Source organism: Nerophis lumbriciformis, linkage group LG02, assembly GCF_033978685.3.
Source record: "Nerophis lumbriciformis linkage group LG02, RoL_Nlum_v2.1, whole genome shotgun sequence".
In the NCBI taxonomy this organism is placed as follows: Eukaryota; Metazoa; Chordata; class Actinopteri; order Syngnathiformes; family Syngnathidae; genus Nerophis; species Nerophis lumbriciformis.
The window spans coordinates 52,112,686-52,129,877 of NC_084549.2; the positions used below are offsets into that span (position 1 = coordinate 52,112,686).

At 42.6% G+C, this 17,192-nt stretch overlaps 1 protein-coding gene across 3 annotated transcripts in view; it reads right to left on the reverse strand.

Moving 5' to 3' along the window:
• Positions 1-17,192, reverse strand: part of ncapd3 (non-SMC condensin II complex, subunit D3) — a 121,329-nt gene that overhangs the window by 14,766 nt on the left and 89,371 nt on the right. For all 3 annotated transcript variants that reach the window (XM_061964467.2, XM_061964451.1, XM_061964458.2), the window contains exons 32-34: positions 9,407-9,454; positions 9,040-9,096; positions 8,581-8,623 (exon numbers count right to left, since the gene is read on the reverse strand). In XM_061964467.2, the coding sequence (XP_061820451.1) occupies positions 8,581-8,623; positions 9,040-9,096; positions 9,407-9,454 (148 nt within the window). The remainder of the gene's footprint in view (positions 1-8,580; positions 8,624-9,039; positions 9,097-9,406; positions 9,455-17,192) is intronic.

Sequence of the window (17,192 nt, forward strand, 5' to 3'; positions counted from 1 at the left end):
TCATAAAGTATTATGAACTTGCTGAAGAAATATTCATATGCTTCATCAACCTCTTTTTCATTGTACACATTGTCCCAATTTTGCTTTTCTAGCTCAATTTTGAAAGCAATCATCCTCTTCTCTGTGCAAAGTCTTCGAATTTTCCTTTTGTCTTCCATGTTCTTCTTGTAGTTTCCATCATATATTGTGAAAACTGGCAGATGATCACTAACGTCGGTTATAAGTAGACCACTTGTAGTGTTATTATCAAAATCATTGGTAAAATATTATCAATAAGCGTGGCACAGTGTCCTGTGATTCTGCTTGGCTTTGTGATTTTAGGATATAAACTGATGCTGTACATTGTATCAATGAAGTCATCAATAGACTTTTGCTTGTTAGGGTTCAATAAGTCAATATTAAAGTCACCACATAAGAAAATTCTTTTTTTACCATTGTCCATGTAATTTGCCTTGATCCATTCTTCAAATGTTTCTATACTTGACTTAGGTGATCTATATATACAACTGATAGGGGTGTAACGGTACACACAAATTTCGGTTCGGTACGTACCTCGGTTTAGAGGTCACGGTTCGGTTCATTTTCGGTACAGTAAGAAAACAACAAAATATACATTTTTTGGTTATTTATTTACCAAATTTGTAAACAATGGCTTATCCTTTTAACATTGGGAACACTATAATAATTCTGTCCACGTTAATCAACATTAAACTGCCTCAAGTTGTTGCTCAGATTAAATAAAATGACAAAACTTTTCTTCTACATATAAAAAGTGCAACATTAAACTGTTTCAAGTCAACTCATCATGCTTAATTTATTACAGAATTTGGGAAGCCTGTAGTTGATTTATTATGTAAATGTTATATTTTTATCAACATGTGATAGCAGGGACCCTGCCATTCAAAACTAGGCTGCTGCATTACTAATGATTAATGTAACTATAGCTGAAAAAATGGTAAAATAGCAATAGCAGAGACTATTATCAAATTTTCCTGAGGGAACTCTCCTGAAGGAATCAATAAAGTACTATCTATTCATCCCTGAACACCATGGAGTTCATGTAGGCTTAATGATGCAGTTACATTATTATATCAACTATCAAAGACAGAAACTCTTAATTTAACATAATGTCCTTTTTCCTGCTTCAACACAGCTCAATCAACAAAGAAAAAGGTAAAGTGAAATAACAGACAGACAGGGCTTTGCTGTCCGTAACACACACACGCACACACGCATACACACAAAATGAGCTAACGTTACGCTAAAAGCGAATTAGCCTTCACCTCAAGCCAGGACTGCGAGCGAGCTGAACTGCCTTTTATATTTCTAGAAGGTCAACGGGCTCATAGTGATGTTACTAGTAGTTGACTGGGAGGGGTTTATTATAATTTGGGAAGAGTCCACTGCCTGATGCTTACCTGCTAAACGCTAAGCACTCTGAATAAGCACTGCTGATTGTCTGTTACCGCTCTGAATACGCACTGCTGATTGGCTGTTACCGCCCTGTTTGTAACCAATCAGATGGTTGTGTGGGTGGGACAATGCTGGGTGCTATGTAGAGTACGGACAGAAACAGAGGCAGAAGGAAGCGGAGGCGGATACTTAATATGTTCGTGTGGAAACTCGTTCGGTACACCTCCGAACCAAACCGAAACCCCCGTACCGAAACGGTTCAATACAAATACACGTACCGTTACACCCCTAACAACTGATGAATATGTTTTTGCTTTTTTCCTGACATATTTCAATGGATACATTCTAAGATATTATCTATAGTAAATGACATGCTTTTTACTAGAGATGTCCGATAATATCGGCAGGCTTTAAAATGTAATATCGGAAATTATCTGTATCGTTTTTTATATTATTGATATCGTTTTTGTTTTTTTAATTAAATCAACATAAAAAAACACAAGATACACTTACAATTAGTGCACCAACTCAAAAAACCTCCCTCCCCCATTTACACTCATTCACACAAAAGGGTTGTTTCTTTCTGTTATTAATATTGTGGTTCCTACGCTAAATATCAATACAGTCTGCAAGGGATACAGTCCGTAAGCACACATGATTGTGCGTGCTGCTGGTCCACTAATAGTACTAACCTTTAACAGTTAATTTTACTCATTTTCATTCATTACTAGTTAACTGTTTTTATATTGTTTTACTTTCTTTTTTATTCAAGAAAATGTTTTTAATATATTTATCTTATTTTCCATCCATCCATCCATCTTCTTCCGCTTATCCGAGGTCGGGTCGCGGGGGCAGCAGCCTAAGCAGGGAAGCCCAGACTTCCCTCTCCCCAGCCACTTCGTCCAGCTCTTCCCGTGGGACCCCGAGGCGTTCCCAGGCCAGCCGGGAGACATAGTCTTCCCAACGTGTCCTGGGTCTTCCCCGCGGCCTCCTACCGGTCGGACATGCCCTAAACACCTCCCTAGGGAGGCGCTCGGGTGGCATCCTGACCAGATGCCCGAACCATTTCATCTGGCTCCTCTCGATGTGGAGGAGCAGCGGCTTTACTTTGAGCTCCCCCCGGATGGCAGAGCTTCTCACCCTATCTCTAAGGGAGAGCCCCGCCACCCGGCGGAGGAAACTCATTTCGGCCGCTTGTACCCGTGATCTTGTCCTTTCGGTCATAACCCAAAGCTCATGACCATAGGTGAGGATGGGAACGTAGATCGACCGGTAAATTGAGAGCTTTGCCTTACGGCTCAGCTCCTTCTTCACCACAACGGATCGATACAGCGTCCGCATTACTGAAGACGCCGCACCGATCCGCCTGTCGATCTCACGATCCACTCTTCCCTCACTCGTGAACAAGACTCCGAGGTACTTGAACTCCTCCACTTGGGGCAAGATCTCCTCCCCAACCCGGAGATGGCACTCCACCCTTTTCCGGGCGAGAACCATGGACTCGGACTTGGAGGTGCTGATTCTCATCCCAGTCGCTTCACACTCGGCTGCGAACCGATCCAGCGAGAGCTGAAGATCCTGGCCAGATGAAGCCATCAGGACCACATCATCTGCAAAAAGCAGAGACCTAATCCTGCAGCCACCAAACCAGATCCCCTCAACGCCTTGACTGCGCCTAGAAATTCTGTCCATAAAAGTTATGAACAGAATCGGTGACAAAAGGCAGCCTTGGCGGAGTCCAACCCTCACTGGAAATGTGTCCGACTTACTGCCGGCAATGCGGACCAAACTCTGGCACTGAGCATACAGGGAGCGGCCTGCCAATATCAGACAGTCCGATACCCCATACTCCCCGAGCACTCCCCACAGGACTTCCCGAGGGACACGGTCGAATGCCTTCTCCAAGTCCACAAAACACATGTAGACTGGTTGGGCAAACTCCCATGCACCCTCAAGGACCCTGCCGAGAGTATAGAGCTGGTCCACAGTTCCACGACCAGGACGAAAACCACACTGCGCCTCCTGAATCCGAGGTTCGACTATCCGGCGTAGCCTCCTCTCCAGTACACCCGAATAGACCTTACCGGGAAGGCTGAGGAGTGTGATCCCACGATAGTTAGAACACACCCTCCGGTTCCCCTTCTTAAAGAGAGGAACCACCACCCCGGTCTGCCAATCCAGTGGTACCTCCCCCGATGTCCACGCGATGCTGCAGAGTCTTGTCAACCAAGACAGCCCCACAGCATCCAGAGCCTTAAGGAACTCCGGGCGGATCTCATCCACCCCCGGGGCCTTGCCACCGAGGAGCTTTTTAACTACCTCAGCAACCTCAGCCCCAGAAATAGGAGAGCCCACCACAGACTCCCCAGGCACTGCTTCCTCATAGGAAGACGTGTTGGTGGGATTGAGGAGGTCTTCGAAGTATTCCCTCCACCGATCCACAACATCCGCAGTGGAGGTCAGCAGAACACCATCCTCGCCATACACGGTGTTGATAGTGCACTGCTTCCCCTTCCTGAGGCGGCGGATGGTGGTCCAGAATTGCTTCGAAGCCGTCCGGAAGTCATTTTCCATGGCCTCACCGAACTCCTCCCATGTCCGAGTTTTTGCCTCTGCGACCGCTGAAGCCGCACACCGCTTGGCCTGTCGGTACCTGTCCGCTGCCTCAGGAGTCCTATGAGCCAAAAGAACCCGGTAGCACTCCTTCTTCAGCTTGACGGCATCCCTCACCGCCGGTGTCCACCAACGGGTTCTAGGATTACCGCCACGACAGGCACCAACTACCTTGCGGCCACAGCTCCAATCAGCGGCCTCGACAATAGAGGCGCGGAACATGGTCCATTCGGACTCAATGTCCAGTACCTCCCTCGTGACATGTTCAAAGTTCTTCCGGAGGTGGGAATTGAAACTCTCTCTGACAGGAGACTCTGCCAGACGTTCCCAGCAAACCCTCACAATGCGTTTGGGCCTGCCAGGTCTGTCCGGCATCCTCCCCCACCATCGCAGCCAACTCACCACCAGGTGGTGATCGGTAGAAAGCTCCGCCCCTCTCTTCACCCGAGTGTCCAAAACATGAGGCCGCAAATCCGATGACACAACTACAAAGTCGATCATGGAACTGCGGCCTAGGGTGTCCTGGTGCCAAGTGCACATATGGACACCCTTATGTTTGAACATGGTGTTTGTTATGGACAATCTGTGACGAGCACAAAAGTCCAACAACAAACCACCGCTCGGGTTCAGATCCGGGCAGCCATTCTTCCCAATCACGCCTCTCCAGGTTTCACTGTCGCTGCCAACATGAGCATTGAAGTCCCCCAGTAGAACGAGGGAATCACCCGGGGAGCACTCTCAAGTACTCCCTCGAGTGAATCCAAAAAGGGTGGGTACTCTGAGCTGCGGTTTGGCGCGTAAGCGCAAACCACAGTCAGGACCCGTTCCCCCACCCGAAGGCGGAGGGAAGCTACCCTCTCGTCCACCGGGTTGAACTCCAATGTGCAGGCTCTGAGCCGGGGGGAAACAAGAATTGCCACCCCAGCCCGTCGCCTCTCACTGCCGGCAACGCCAGAGTGGAAGAGAGTCCAGCCCCTCTCGAGAGAACTGGTTCCAGAGCCCTTGCTGTGCGTCGAAGTGAGTCCGACTATATCTAGCCGGAACTTCTCCACCTCGCGCACTAGCTCAGGATCGGACCGCCAAGTGCCCTGCCTTCGGCTGCCGCCCAGCTCACATCGCACCCGACCTCTATGACCCCTGCTATGGGTGGTGAGCCCATTGGAGGGGGGACCCACGTTGCCTCTTCGGGCTGTGCCCGGCCGGGCCCCATGGGGACAGGCCTGGCCACCAGGCGCTCGCCATCGTGCCCCACCTCCGGGCCTGGCTCCAGAGGGGGGCCCCGGTGACCCGCATCCGGGCGAGGGAAATCTGGGTTCCTTGTCAGTGTTCCTCATAGAGATCTTCGAGCTGCTCTTTGTCTGATCCCTCACCTAGGACCAGTTTGCCTTGGGAGACCCTACCAGGGGGCATAGAAGCCCCCGGACAACATAGCTCCTAGGATCATTGGGACACGCAAACTCCTCTACCACGTTAAGGTGGCAGCTCAGAGAGGAGTCTTTATCTTTTTTTTTTTTTTTTTTTTTTTTTTTTTAAAAGGACCTTAACTTCACCATACCTGGTTGTCCAAATTAGGCATAATAATGTGTTAATTCCACGACTGTATGTATCGGTATCGGTTTATATCGGTATCGGTAATTAAGAGTTGGACAATATCGGAATATCGGCAAAAAAGCCATTATCGGACATCCATACTTTTTACCACTTTGTATGTAGTTCAGGTTCTTCATCACGTACACAGCTACTCCTCCTCCATTTTTGTTGGTTCTGTTGATGTAGTTTAGTTCATATCCTTCCAGATCAAAATCTATTCCTTTTTTATCATCAATCCATGTTTCTGTGACAGCGATCACTTTGAAGGGTTCGTTGATGTGTTCCAAAAAGTTCTTAATGTTGTTGTAATTTGCATACAAGCTTCTGCTATTAAAATGAATAATTGACAATGTGTTATCACATTTAATGTTGCTATTATATTGTTCATCTGTATCATAAAAACAGTTATTACTGATGTGGGAGAAAAAATGTGTATCTGGATCTATATCATTTTCCAAATCCTGGGTTTTGTGATCTTTGTTGCAGACGTTTTTTAGTTCCATATTTTCTTGTTCAACAATCTTTGATGTTGTTTCAATAATCTCTATAAGTGTAGGTGGATGCAATCCTGAGTCTAGGTCTTCTTTTTTAGTCGTCCCTTGGAACATACTGTAGTAGTGTTGATGATTTTAGGTGTTTGTTTTCTGTTAGAGTCCATTATCATCATCGTTGTTGTGGAAGCTGTGTAAACTTTAAAATTTGTCCAGGTCCTTGATGTCATGGACAGCAAGTACTCTTGATTCTGGACTTCCATTCAGCTTGATGTAGATTTTACAGTTGGCACTCCAAGTTCCCTGGATTTTTCCCTGCTTTCTCAAGTCGCGTGCTTTTTTGGCGATTCCAGCATTAATTTTTGTGAGATACTCATTCATGTACACATTTGTTCCCTTCAGCTTCTTTCCCTGTCCAAGCAATGCCATTTTAGATTTTCTGTTTACGAGTTTCACGAGGACGACTGGAGTGGCGTTGTTGTTTCTTCCGTTCAGTGGGATGCATGGTTCGATGGTATTAATGTTGATTTCAATTTCCTTTGACTGCAGAAAGTTGACCACTTGCTGTTCTGCTGAGACAATATCCATGTCATCTGGTTCACCTTCATTATTCACAGCTTTCGCATAGGATCTTGGTTTAATTCGGTTCCTTGTCACGATGATATCAGTCAAACTTTCTCTACATCAATTCAAGTACGTTTTAGAGCAGCGTCAAATTGCAATGCCGTAAAAAAAGGCACTTTAACAACGCATGCACTCACGCACACGTGTGTGTATTATGACTTTTGGCGAGAACCATTTATGTTCTCACTGCAAAACTCCACCCACATTCAGGCAGGCAGACCTTTACCAAATTAGCAGCAGGATAAATTGGATGTCAGTCTAGGATATAGTCTGGAAGTCATCATTGATTATGACAGTAAAACGAGGATGATGTGTCTGAAGATGAAGACTATCTTGGGCTAAATTCTGATTCTAATGATTCTAATTTTGAACCAGATGAGGGAATTGCTATTCCTGTTCCTCCATGCAAGACATTCATGTCAAAAAAATGGTAAAACACTGGTCTTCATCCCCAAATAAGCGTCATGTAAAACTCCTCTGGGGAAAACATAATAAAGACAGCGACAGGGCTCAATATGATGGCAGCGACTAATGTGACTGACATCAAGTCAACTTTTGAGCTGATCATGCTAGATTCTTAACAGAAACTAATTCGGGAAATCAATTATCTAAAAGGGAGGCCTATTTTTCAGAGAAGTGGAAGGTTTTAAAAAACACATTTATCTGCGTATTAGAGGCTCCTCATTCTAACAGGGTTCTATAAGTCGAAGGGTGAATCGACAGCCAGTCTGTGGGATGCAAAAATAGGCAAAGCTATATTTCGAGCTACAATGTCTCTGGAGACTTTTCACATTTTCTCCAGAGTAATTGAGATGGACAGTGTGAGAGAAGTGCGTAGAGCAACTTCCTCTTCTCTATAACCCAGGCCCTAATATCACAGTGGACGAATGGCTGGTGGCATTCTGAGGTTGCTGCCCATATAGGCAATACCAAACCAGCTAAATATGGTTAAATACTAGGGCTGCAAATCTTTGGGTGTCCCACGATTCGATTCAATATCGATTATTGGGGTCACGATTCGATTGAAAATCGATATTTTTTCCAATTCAACACAATTCTCGATTCAGAAACGATTTTTTTCCCGATTCAAAACGATTCTCTATTCATTCAATACATAGGATTTCAGCAGGATCTACCCCAGTCTGCTGACATGCAAGCAGAGTAGTAGATTTTTGTAAAAAGCTTTTATAATTGTAAAGGACAATGTTTTATCAACTGATTGCAATAATGTAAAATTGTTTTAACTATTAAATAAACCAAAAATATGACTTATTTTATCTTTGTGAAAATATTGGACACAGTGTGTTGTCAAGCTTATGAGATGCGATGCAAGTGTAAGCCACTGTGACACTATTGTTCTTTTTTTTTTTTTTTTTAATAAATGTCTAATGATAATGTTAATGATGGATTTTTAATCACTGCTATGTTGAAATTGTAACTAATATTGATACTGTTGTTGATAATATTCATTTTTGTTTCACTACTTTTGGTTTGTTCTGTGTCGTGTTTGTGTCTCCTCTCAATTGCTCTGTTTATTGCAGTTCTGAGTGTTGCTGGGTCGGGTTTGGTTTTGGAGTTGCATTGCATTGTTATGGTGTATTGTTTAGTTGGATTGATGAATTAAAAAAATAAAAAATAAATATCGATTTTTTTTAAAATGAGAATAGATTCTGAATCGCACAAAACGTGAGAATCGGAATTCGAATTGATTTTTTCCCGCACCCTTATTAAATACATATATTTACAGATACATTTCATGACTATACATTGCGTAAAAGGAGATGCACTGGCTTGCAGTTCAGGACTGTAAGACAAAACATGGGTTATTAAAAAAAATGGTGCAACTCACTGTTCTGACAGGACATGAAGAACACTGTTCTCTTCATCATGACCTGTCAAGGCACAGAAAATGTACATATAAATCGAGGCCAAAGATGTGAACATACTGTACACTAATGCAACCCAAGAGGCTTGTTTATGCATACACCAGATTCAGTCACATGATTTAGGAATACCCAAATATTTTCCAGCAAGGGCAACATACAGAAGAATTGAAGGACGTGGAGGCCATTTTGCACATTGAAAATGCGAAAAGCAATCCTTTGTACTGTAGGTCAGTATACTTGTAAAGTTAGTCAAAACATCTTAGCTTTATGCTATAGTTTGACAAAGTACTACAATATCTCATGGAAGATCTATTTATTTAACTTTAAAAACATGCAGGGAGCCAATACAAAATGAACTGCGGGTAAAAAAAAAACTCCAAGCTGTACTTTGAACACCCCTGAGTGACAAATTAAGTTCATACTTGTTTCACTGTAAATGGCGCTGAATCCACCCTCAAACGTTACGTTGATTCCAAAATCTGGTTTGAAGGATAAGAAACAAGGTGAGAGTGGAGAGACAAAGAGCTAGTAATAATAAATGTACAGTAATATTGTAATTTAACATTCAATGCTACTGTTTTGATTAATGACTGTAAAACATACAGTTGGTGTAAAGGTTGATGCTTCACTGTTATTAAAAAAATGTATGGTTTCAATACAGACAAAATCCCAATTATGTGGTTACAAACACCAAGACATTCAAAGTCTTAGGATTTAAGTGTAAGTAAGTATGCATTAACTGTGAAGTAATAATAGGACAGATTTAAAAACGATTATAAGTGTGCATACCTCTGGGTGTGCTGATGGCTCTGTTCTTTGCAGCACCTGCATGCATCACTGCAAAAAAGGAAAACACACAACATTAGTAAAGAATACCTATTTATTGGATTATTTAATAGAAGCAGTGTTTCCCCTGGGTTTTCAGCTTTAGGAGGCGATGCGAGGGGCACACTCCAACTATTCAAAAGTCAAGACATTATCATTGAACAGTTGCCTGGACAACGAAATTAGCCAATAAGATATCAATCCTTCCATTCATCATCTTCTGCTTATCCGAGGTAGGGTCACGGGGGCAGCCACCGAAGTAGAGAAGCCCAGACTTCCCTCTCCTCAGCCACTTTGTCCAGCTCCTCCCGGGGGACCCCGAGGCGTTCCCAGGCCAGCCGGGGAACATAATCGCCCCAACATGTCCTGGGTCTTCCCCGTGGCCTCATACCGGTCGGACGTGCCCTAAGCACCTCCCCAGGGAGGTGTCCAGGGGGCAACCACCACATCTGGCTCCTCCAGATGTGAAGGAGCAGCAGCTTTACTTTGAGCTCCTCCCAAATGACAGAGCTTCTCACCCTATCACTAAGGGGGAGCCCTGCCACCCAATGGAAAAAACTAATTTTGTTCTCTTGTAACTGTGATCTTGTTCTTTCGGTCATAAACCCATAGCTCTTTACCGGTAGATCGACCGGTAAACTTTGCCTTCTGGCTCAACTCCATTACCACAACAAATCGGTACAGGGTCAGCATTACTGCAGACGCCGCATCGATCCACCTGTCTTCCTACGAGAAAGCAGCGCAAGAGGTGGGCTCTTTTATTTCTGAGGCTGAGGTGACAGATGAGATTCGCCTGGAGTTGCTTAAGGCTCAGGATTCTGTGAGGCTGTCTTGTTTAACAAGACTCTGCAACATTGCGTAGACATCGGGGTCGGCGCCGTCAGCAAAAGGCACCGTCTTTTAATAGGCACACGGACACACAATGTGTTTTAACGTTCCGTGTTGGTTACTGACTTAATTAGCAAACCGAAAGCTTTTTCGTCTCCCACTAACCCTGTACCGCCTCTTTTTCAAGGAGGCATTGGTAACTATTTTGATTGAGAAAAATATAATGAACAGCAGACTAACTTTTGGTGTTGTGCCTTCCAATTGCAAAAATGCAGCTGGTGAACCTTTGTTAAAAATCAGAATCAGAATCAGAAATACTTTAATAATCCCCGAGGGGAAATTAACATTTTCAGCACAATACCATTCAAGAGCGGACAAACATTACAGGGAGACAGAACAGGATCGCTGACGGGTCTGCCAACTTCCGGCGCCCCTTACAAAAATGGTGTGAAACAGGGAGGAAGGTAGGGTGAGAAAAGAAAAATCAGTCTATGTCTGGGCCCCCGGAGAGGGGGTCCAGACTGAGGCCAAGGAAGAAAAAAAAAACTCTTAGCCATAGCACACAAAAACATGTGTGTAAGAGGGAAACATCAAAGAACAAAAAAGGACATTAAAGACATTAAAAGAGCAGAGCTGATGCAACCAGCCACTTCTACACACAGCCACAAATGTAAAACAACAAAAAACATATACACTGTGGTGGCCTCTCAAAAAGACTAGACTAGACCAGGAGTATCCTAACAACGGTCCATGGGCCAGATACGGCCTGTCAACATCTACAATCTGGCCCAAGGGATGCCTCGAGTTAAAAAAAAAAAAAAATTCTATAAATATATGCGCGCGTGCACACACACACACACACACACACACACACACACACACACTCACACACTCGCTCGCACGCACACACGGGAATAGTTTGGCACCTTACGATTCGATTCAGGAGGTACGATTCTATTAAAAATCGATTATTGATGCATCTTTAATTTATGTATACTGAGGCAGTTTTACATTTATTTTCGTTTTACTAAATAAGCGTTCATCACTTGCAACTTAAAAAAAAACATTTATTTGTAATAGGAAACAGTTAAATTAATTCCCACATTTATTAAATTAATGAAAATGTGTACAAAACTGGACCATACAGTAGGTATGCTATAATAAAGAAGCTGGTCGGATTTCTCGGCGAGGTGGCTCGTTGCAGTCAGCCCAATTTTAGAACTGTCTGCATTACTTTACTTACAATAAATAAATCGATTATCGACGTTTACTAATCGATTCTATAATCGTCAATGTTTCGAATTACGATCCATCTAAAATCGATTATTTCTCCCACCTCTCGTTTATATGCACCGATGTCTAGCAAGTCCTTTGTTAACATTGCAGGTGTGTTGATTAATTTCCAATTATCTCAAGACTTGGGCTGGGCGACAGGGCAAAAAAAATTTCACAATTAATTTTTTCATATCATCCAATATTGATTAATGTCACAAGCTAATTTGTTTTTATTAAAGGCAGATTGTCCCGTGCAGGATTAAAGAGTACTGTTGCATCCCTACTGTTTACTTCGGCAGTATCTTGTAACAGACATGTTTGCCATGTTTGATCAAGGCAATAATATACTGTATGCTAACAGCTGACAACTATGATTATGTTTACTAGAGATGCAACAATAAAGGTAACCCACGCTACAGTCCATACTTCGGTTTTAGGGGGGTTTTGTGAGGGTAACGGGAAAAACTTTTTTCCTCTCAAAGTTCTTTTGTTATTTTGCTTGTCATCACAAATTCTGCAGTAAACACAGTATCAGTGGTGTATAAGACTAGTTTCAAGTTAACATTTACTAAACAACACTTTAAAATAATACATTATTATTTGTATTCTTTAATTACATGTATACATTAGTGCTTCTCTATGGTGGTTTGGCAAACGGCAAGCGTTGACCCAGACTGTGGAATTATTAAAAACTCAATACTGCAGCTTATATTTTTTGAAAGTACATTAAAGTTCGGTTTGAATTTGAGGTACTGTAAAATAATGTGTACCAAAAGGTTTTTTTCATCCACAAACTCAAAAATTATTTGAACGTTTTTTAATACATGTTACATCACAGGAGTTGAATCAGAGCAAACAAACAAAAAGTCTGTCTCAAAAATATTTAGATATAAATGTTAACATGTTTCTCCATATACTGGGTTAACGTATGCGCAGTGTTTGTGGGCGGGAAGTGGGGATTGAGTGTTTTCGTTTTTTCCTCTGTGCAGCACTTGATTAAATGTTGTGAACCAGAATAAACGTTGTGTTTATTCACCTCCATTTAACATTGGCAGTAGAGGATGGTTGAGGATGGCTACAAACTATAAAATACTGCCGAGGTTTGACGAGTCCAGGCCATACGAGTGCTGGAAAAATGAAGTTAACATTTGGATGCGGGTTACAGAACTCGATAAGAAAAAGCAAGCACTGGCTGTGGCTTTGGGACTTGAAGGAAGAGCCAGAGAAATCGCAATGGAGATATCTGCGGAGGAGTTGGACAATGACAACGGTATGACGGCATTATTTGCAAAACTGGATGACGTTTTCCTGAAAGAGAAAAAGGATCGGGCATACGAAGCGTACACGTACTTCAACCGCATCACCAAAAATAGTTCAGTTTCAATGGTGGACTGTATTATTGACTTTGAACAGCGCTACAACCGGATGAAAAGGTACAATATGACACTCCCTGATACGGTGTTAGCCTTTAAACTTCTTGACACAGCCTGCCTCGATGAGAAAGACAGGCAGCTAGCACTGACGGCTAACACGGAGCTAAGCTTCTCATCAATGAAGTCAGCTCTCAAACGGATATTCGGAGGTAAAACAACGGGCTCGTCAAGCGAGATACAACTGAACCAGGATGCAGCTTTCCTCACAGAACAGCCACAATGGAGAGGAAGACTGAACACACGGTCTCAACGTGGAAAACAAAGATTGGTGACGCCGTTACCGGGTACAAACCCACTGGATAAGTACGGTAAACGATCACGATGTGCCGTGTGTCAAAGCACATGCCACTGGGCGAAGGACTGCCCGCACAAGAAGCGCGAACAAGTAAAATTGACTGAAAATGACAATTCGGATGAAGTTAATATCACGCTGTTAACAAATGATCCCCAGTCTAAAGCTGAGATTTTTATGACTGAAGCTGAAGGCTCAGCAATCATAGACACCGACTGCACTCGCACAGTGTGTGGAGAAAAGTGGCTTGAAAGTTATGTAGATAATCTCAATGAAAAGCAGGTAAATAAGCTCAGAAGTACAGAAAGGTCTAGCAACAGTTTCGTTTTGGAAATGGAAATGGGATTAAATCTACCAGAAAAGTGCATCTACCTGCTAAAATAGGATGGACAAAGTGTAACATTGAGACAGAAGTTGTCAAAGTCGATATTCCACTCCTGCTGAGTAAAACATCATTAAAAAAGGCAGGAACTACATTACACATGGAAAACGACAAGGCAGTGATGTTTAAGCAGCAGATACCTCTTCAGTTTACCAGCTCAGGACACTACTGTGTTGACATAAGAGACAATGATGACATGGAATGTCGGATTCAAGATTTATTTGCTGAAGATGAAGTCCTGATCATAACAGAAAATATGTCCACAATCAAGAAGAAAAAGGTCCTCCTCAAACTTCACAAACAATTTGGCCATGCATCAGCAGATCGCCTGCATAAGCTAATTCAAAGTTCAGGAGATATAGCAAGACAAAGCCAAAGCCAGCTGTTGGTTTGCCTCTAGCTTTGGAATATAATGAAACGGTGGCGGTGGACCTGCACAAGCTGGAGTCAGGCATTTGGTATTTACATATAATGGACCATTTCACACATTTCAGCGCTGGAAATATTGTGAAAACCAAGAAATCTTCTGTAATTGTCAACTCTTTCATCCACACATGGATGCAATAAGTGTCCATGGTCCTCCCAAAAAGCTCTTCAGTGACAACGGAGGAGAATTTAACAGTGAAGAGTTCAGGGAAATGGCAGAAAACTTCAATATCGAGATCAAGACAACCGCAGGATACAGTCCATGGAGCAACGGACTGTTGGAATGTCATAATCAGACACCATACTTGCCAACCCTCCCGGATTTTCCGGGAGACTCCCAAAATTCAGCACCTCTCCCGATAACCTCCCGGGACAAATTTTCTCCCGAAAATCTCCCGAAATTCAGGCGGAGCTGGAGGCCACACCCCCTCCAGCTCCATGCGGACCTGAGTCCGCTTTCCCACGATATAAACAGTGTGCCTGCCCAAACACATTATAACTGTAGAATGACCGAGGGCGAGTTCTTGGTTTCTTATGTGGGTTTATTGTTAGGCAGTTTCATCAACGTCTTCCCAGCGCCGTAACAGCACACAACAACAGCAGTCATGTTTTCGTCTACCGTAAAGCAGTTCGTCTGCCGTAAACAGCAATGTTATGACACTCTTAAACAGGACAATACTGCAATCTATAACATCAATAACATATACGGCTTTTAGAGAGTGCAGTGCACAACTGCGCACACAACAAGGAGACGAAGCAGAAGAACGAGGAAGATACAGCCATGGCGACGCCGACGACGAGTAAGATGAAGAAATACGCTTTGTTGCACCTTTCCTGCCTGAGTCCGGCGATTAGTTGCAAATCTTGCTTTATTGATTGCTTGCACACAGCCAATCCAACACAAAACATAACTAGTCCCCGCCCGCACTCACGCTACCGCTCCCTCTCTTCTCTCGTCCACACACTCACTGACGTCACTCACCTCACATGCTCACCTATTAAAGGGCCACACACACACATACGCTACTCTCATAACAGCTTGTAAGTTCCAAGCCGCAGCTGCGATTGGACCTGGATAGCCTCCGGGAAGAAGCAGTGGACTACCAAGTGCTTGGCACTGAAGATCTTCCTCGGGAAGCAAAGATTGACGGGTTTTGGGCCATGCTAGAGAGAGATGGAAGATCCCAGACTCTAATGCATTTGATGAAAGCACTTTTGTGCGTGCCACATATCAATGCATCATCAGAGAGGGTGTTCAGCATGGTTAGAAAAATAGTGACAGAGAATAGAACAAGGATGGACAATTCAACCCTTAACTCAACAATGAGTAGATGAGTGTTATGTGTGTGTATATGTGTAAATAAATAAACACTGAAATTCAAGTATTTCTTTAATTTATATATACATATATATATAATTTAAAAAAAAAAATATATATATATATATATATATATATATTATTATTATTAGCCTTTATTTAACCAGGTAAAATCCCATTGAGATCAAAGATCTCTTTTCCAAGGGAGACCTGGCCAAGAGGGCAGCAGCAAGGTTACATTAAAAACAGTAAACAAATACATAAAACATCACATTTACAACATTAAAACTTGCTCACATGACACATGTGCATACAGACAAGGTAGACTGCAATCCTTTCACAGAAGCTTTAAACTCATTCAACGTAACTAGGGTTTGAAGTTTAATGTTCGATTGTAGGTTATTCCAAGCCTTCGGTGCTGAAAACCTAAATGCTTTCTTGCCCAGTTCAGTTCTTACTTTGGGGACGACAAATTTCAGAACATTCATTGAACGAAGATTGTGACTTCCTTGTTTCTTTGTTAAAAGACAAGACAGATAAGATGGAGTGATACCCAGAATGGTTTTGTAGATGAAAACATACCAATGATTGAGGCGTCGAGCACATAAAGATGTCCAGTTAACCATTGAGTATAACACACAATGGTGAGTAAGGGGAGCGCAGTTGGTGATGAATCTCAGTGCCCCGTGGTACACACTATCCAGCTTGTGGAGACAAGCAGCAGTAGCATTCATGTACAACACATCTCCATAGTCAATAACAGGTAAAAAGGTTGTTTCCACCAATTTCTGTTTCACAGTAAAAGAAAAGCAAGACTTGTTTCTATAATAAAATCCCAGTAAAAGTTTCAGTGTTTTTACAACATACTGAATGTGCTCCTTAAAACTCAAGTGGTCATCAATTAAAAATCCTAAATATTTAAAAGCAGATACTAACATAATTTGTTGCCCATTTCTTGTTAAAATGTTCTCACACAGTGATGATCTTACAGTTCTTGATGTGGTAAAGAGCATACACTTTGTTTTCTCTGCATTTAAAACCAGTTGAAGATAGCAAAGTTGTTCTTGTACTCTGTCAAATGCATGTTGTAGATATTTAAAAGCCTCAGCAAGAGTGGGTGCTGTGCAGTATATGACAGTATCATCAGCATAGAAATGGAAAGTTGAGTTCGGAATATTCTGTCCAAGATTATTTATGTAAATAGTGAATAATAAGGGGCCCAACACAGAACCTTGAGGGACACCCTTTTTCACTTGCAGTACGTCCGAGGAGGAACCTTCTATCTGAACAGCCTGAGTTCTACTTGTGAGGTAATTTGCAAACCATCCAACTGCTTGAATATAGAGCTAGAATACACATATCAGCTTTGCATGCCTCAAGGAAGGCTTTCACTGAAGTTGAAGGTTCAGAGAGGATAAGAAGGGCATTAAGAAAACAGCTTAGATACACGGATGAAAAATATGAGACAGGAGAAAAAGTTTACTATAAACGAGGAGATAGTGCAGAGTGGAAGGGACCAGGAGTGGTGATTGGTCAAGATGGAGCCGTTGTGTTTGCAAAACATGGAGATATTCTAGTTAGAGTTCATCACTCACGACTTAATAAGGTGCACACACAAATTAAAGACAGGAAAATGACACAAAGTAATGTTCACACTGAAACAGGATGTGAAAAACATGAAGAGAACATAACCGTTGATAGTGTGTGAGTGAATTACATTTATATAGCGCTTTTTCTCAAGTGACTCAAAGTGCTTTTACATTGTGAAACCCAATATCTAAGTTACATTTAAACCA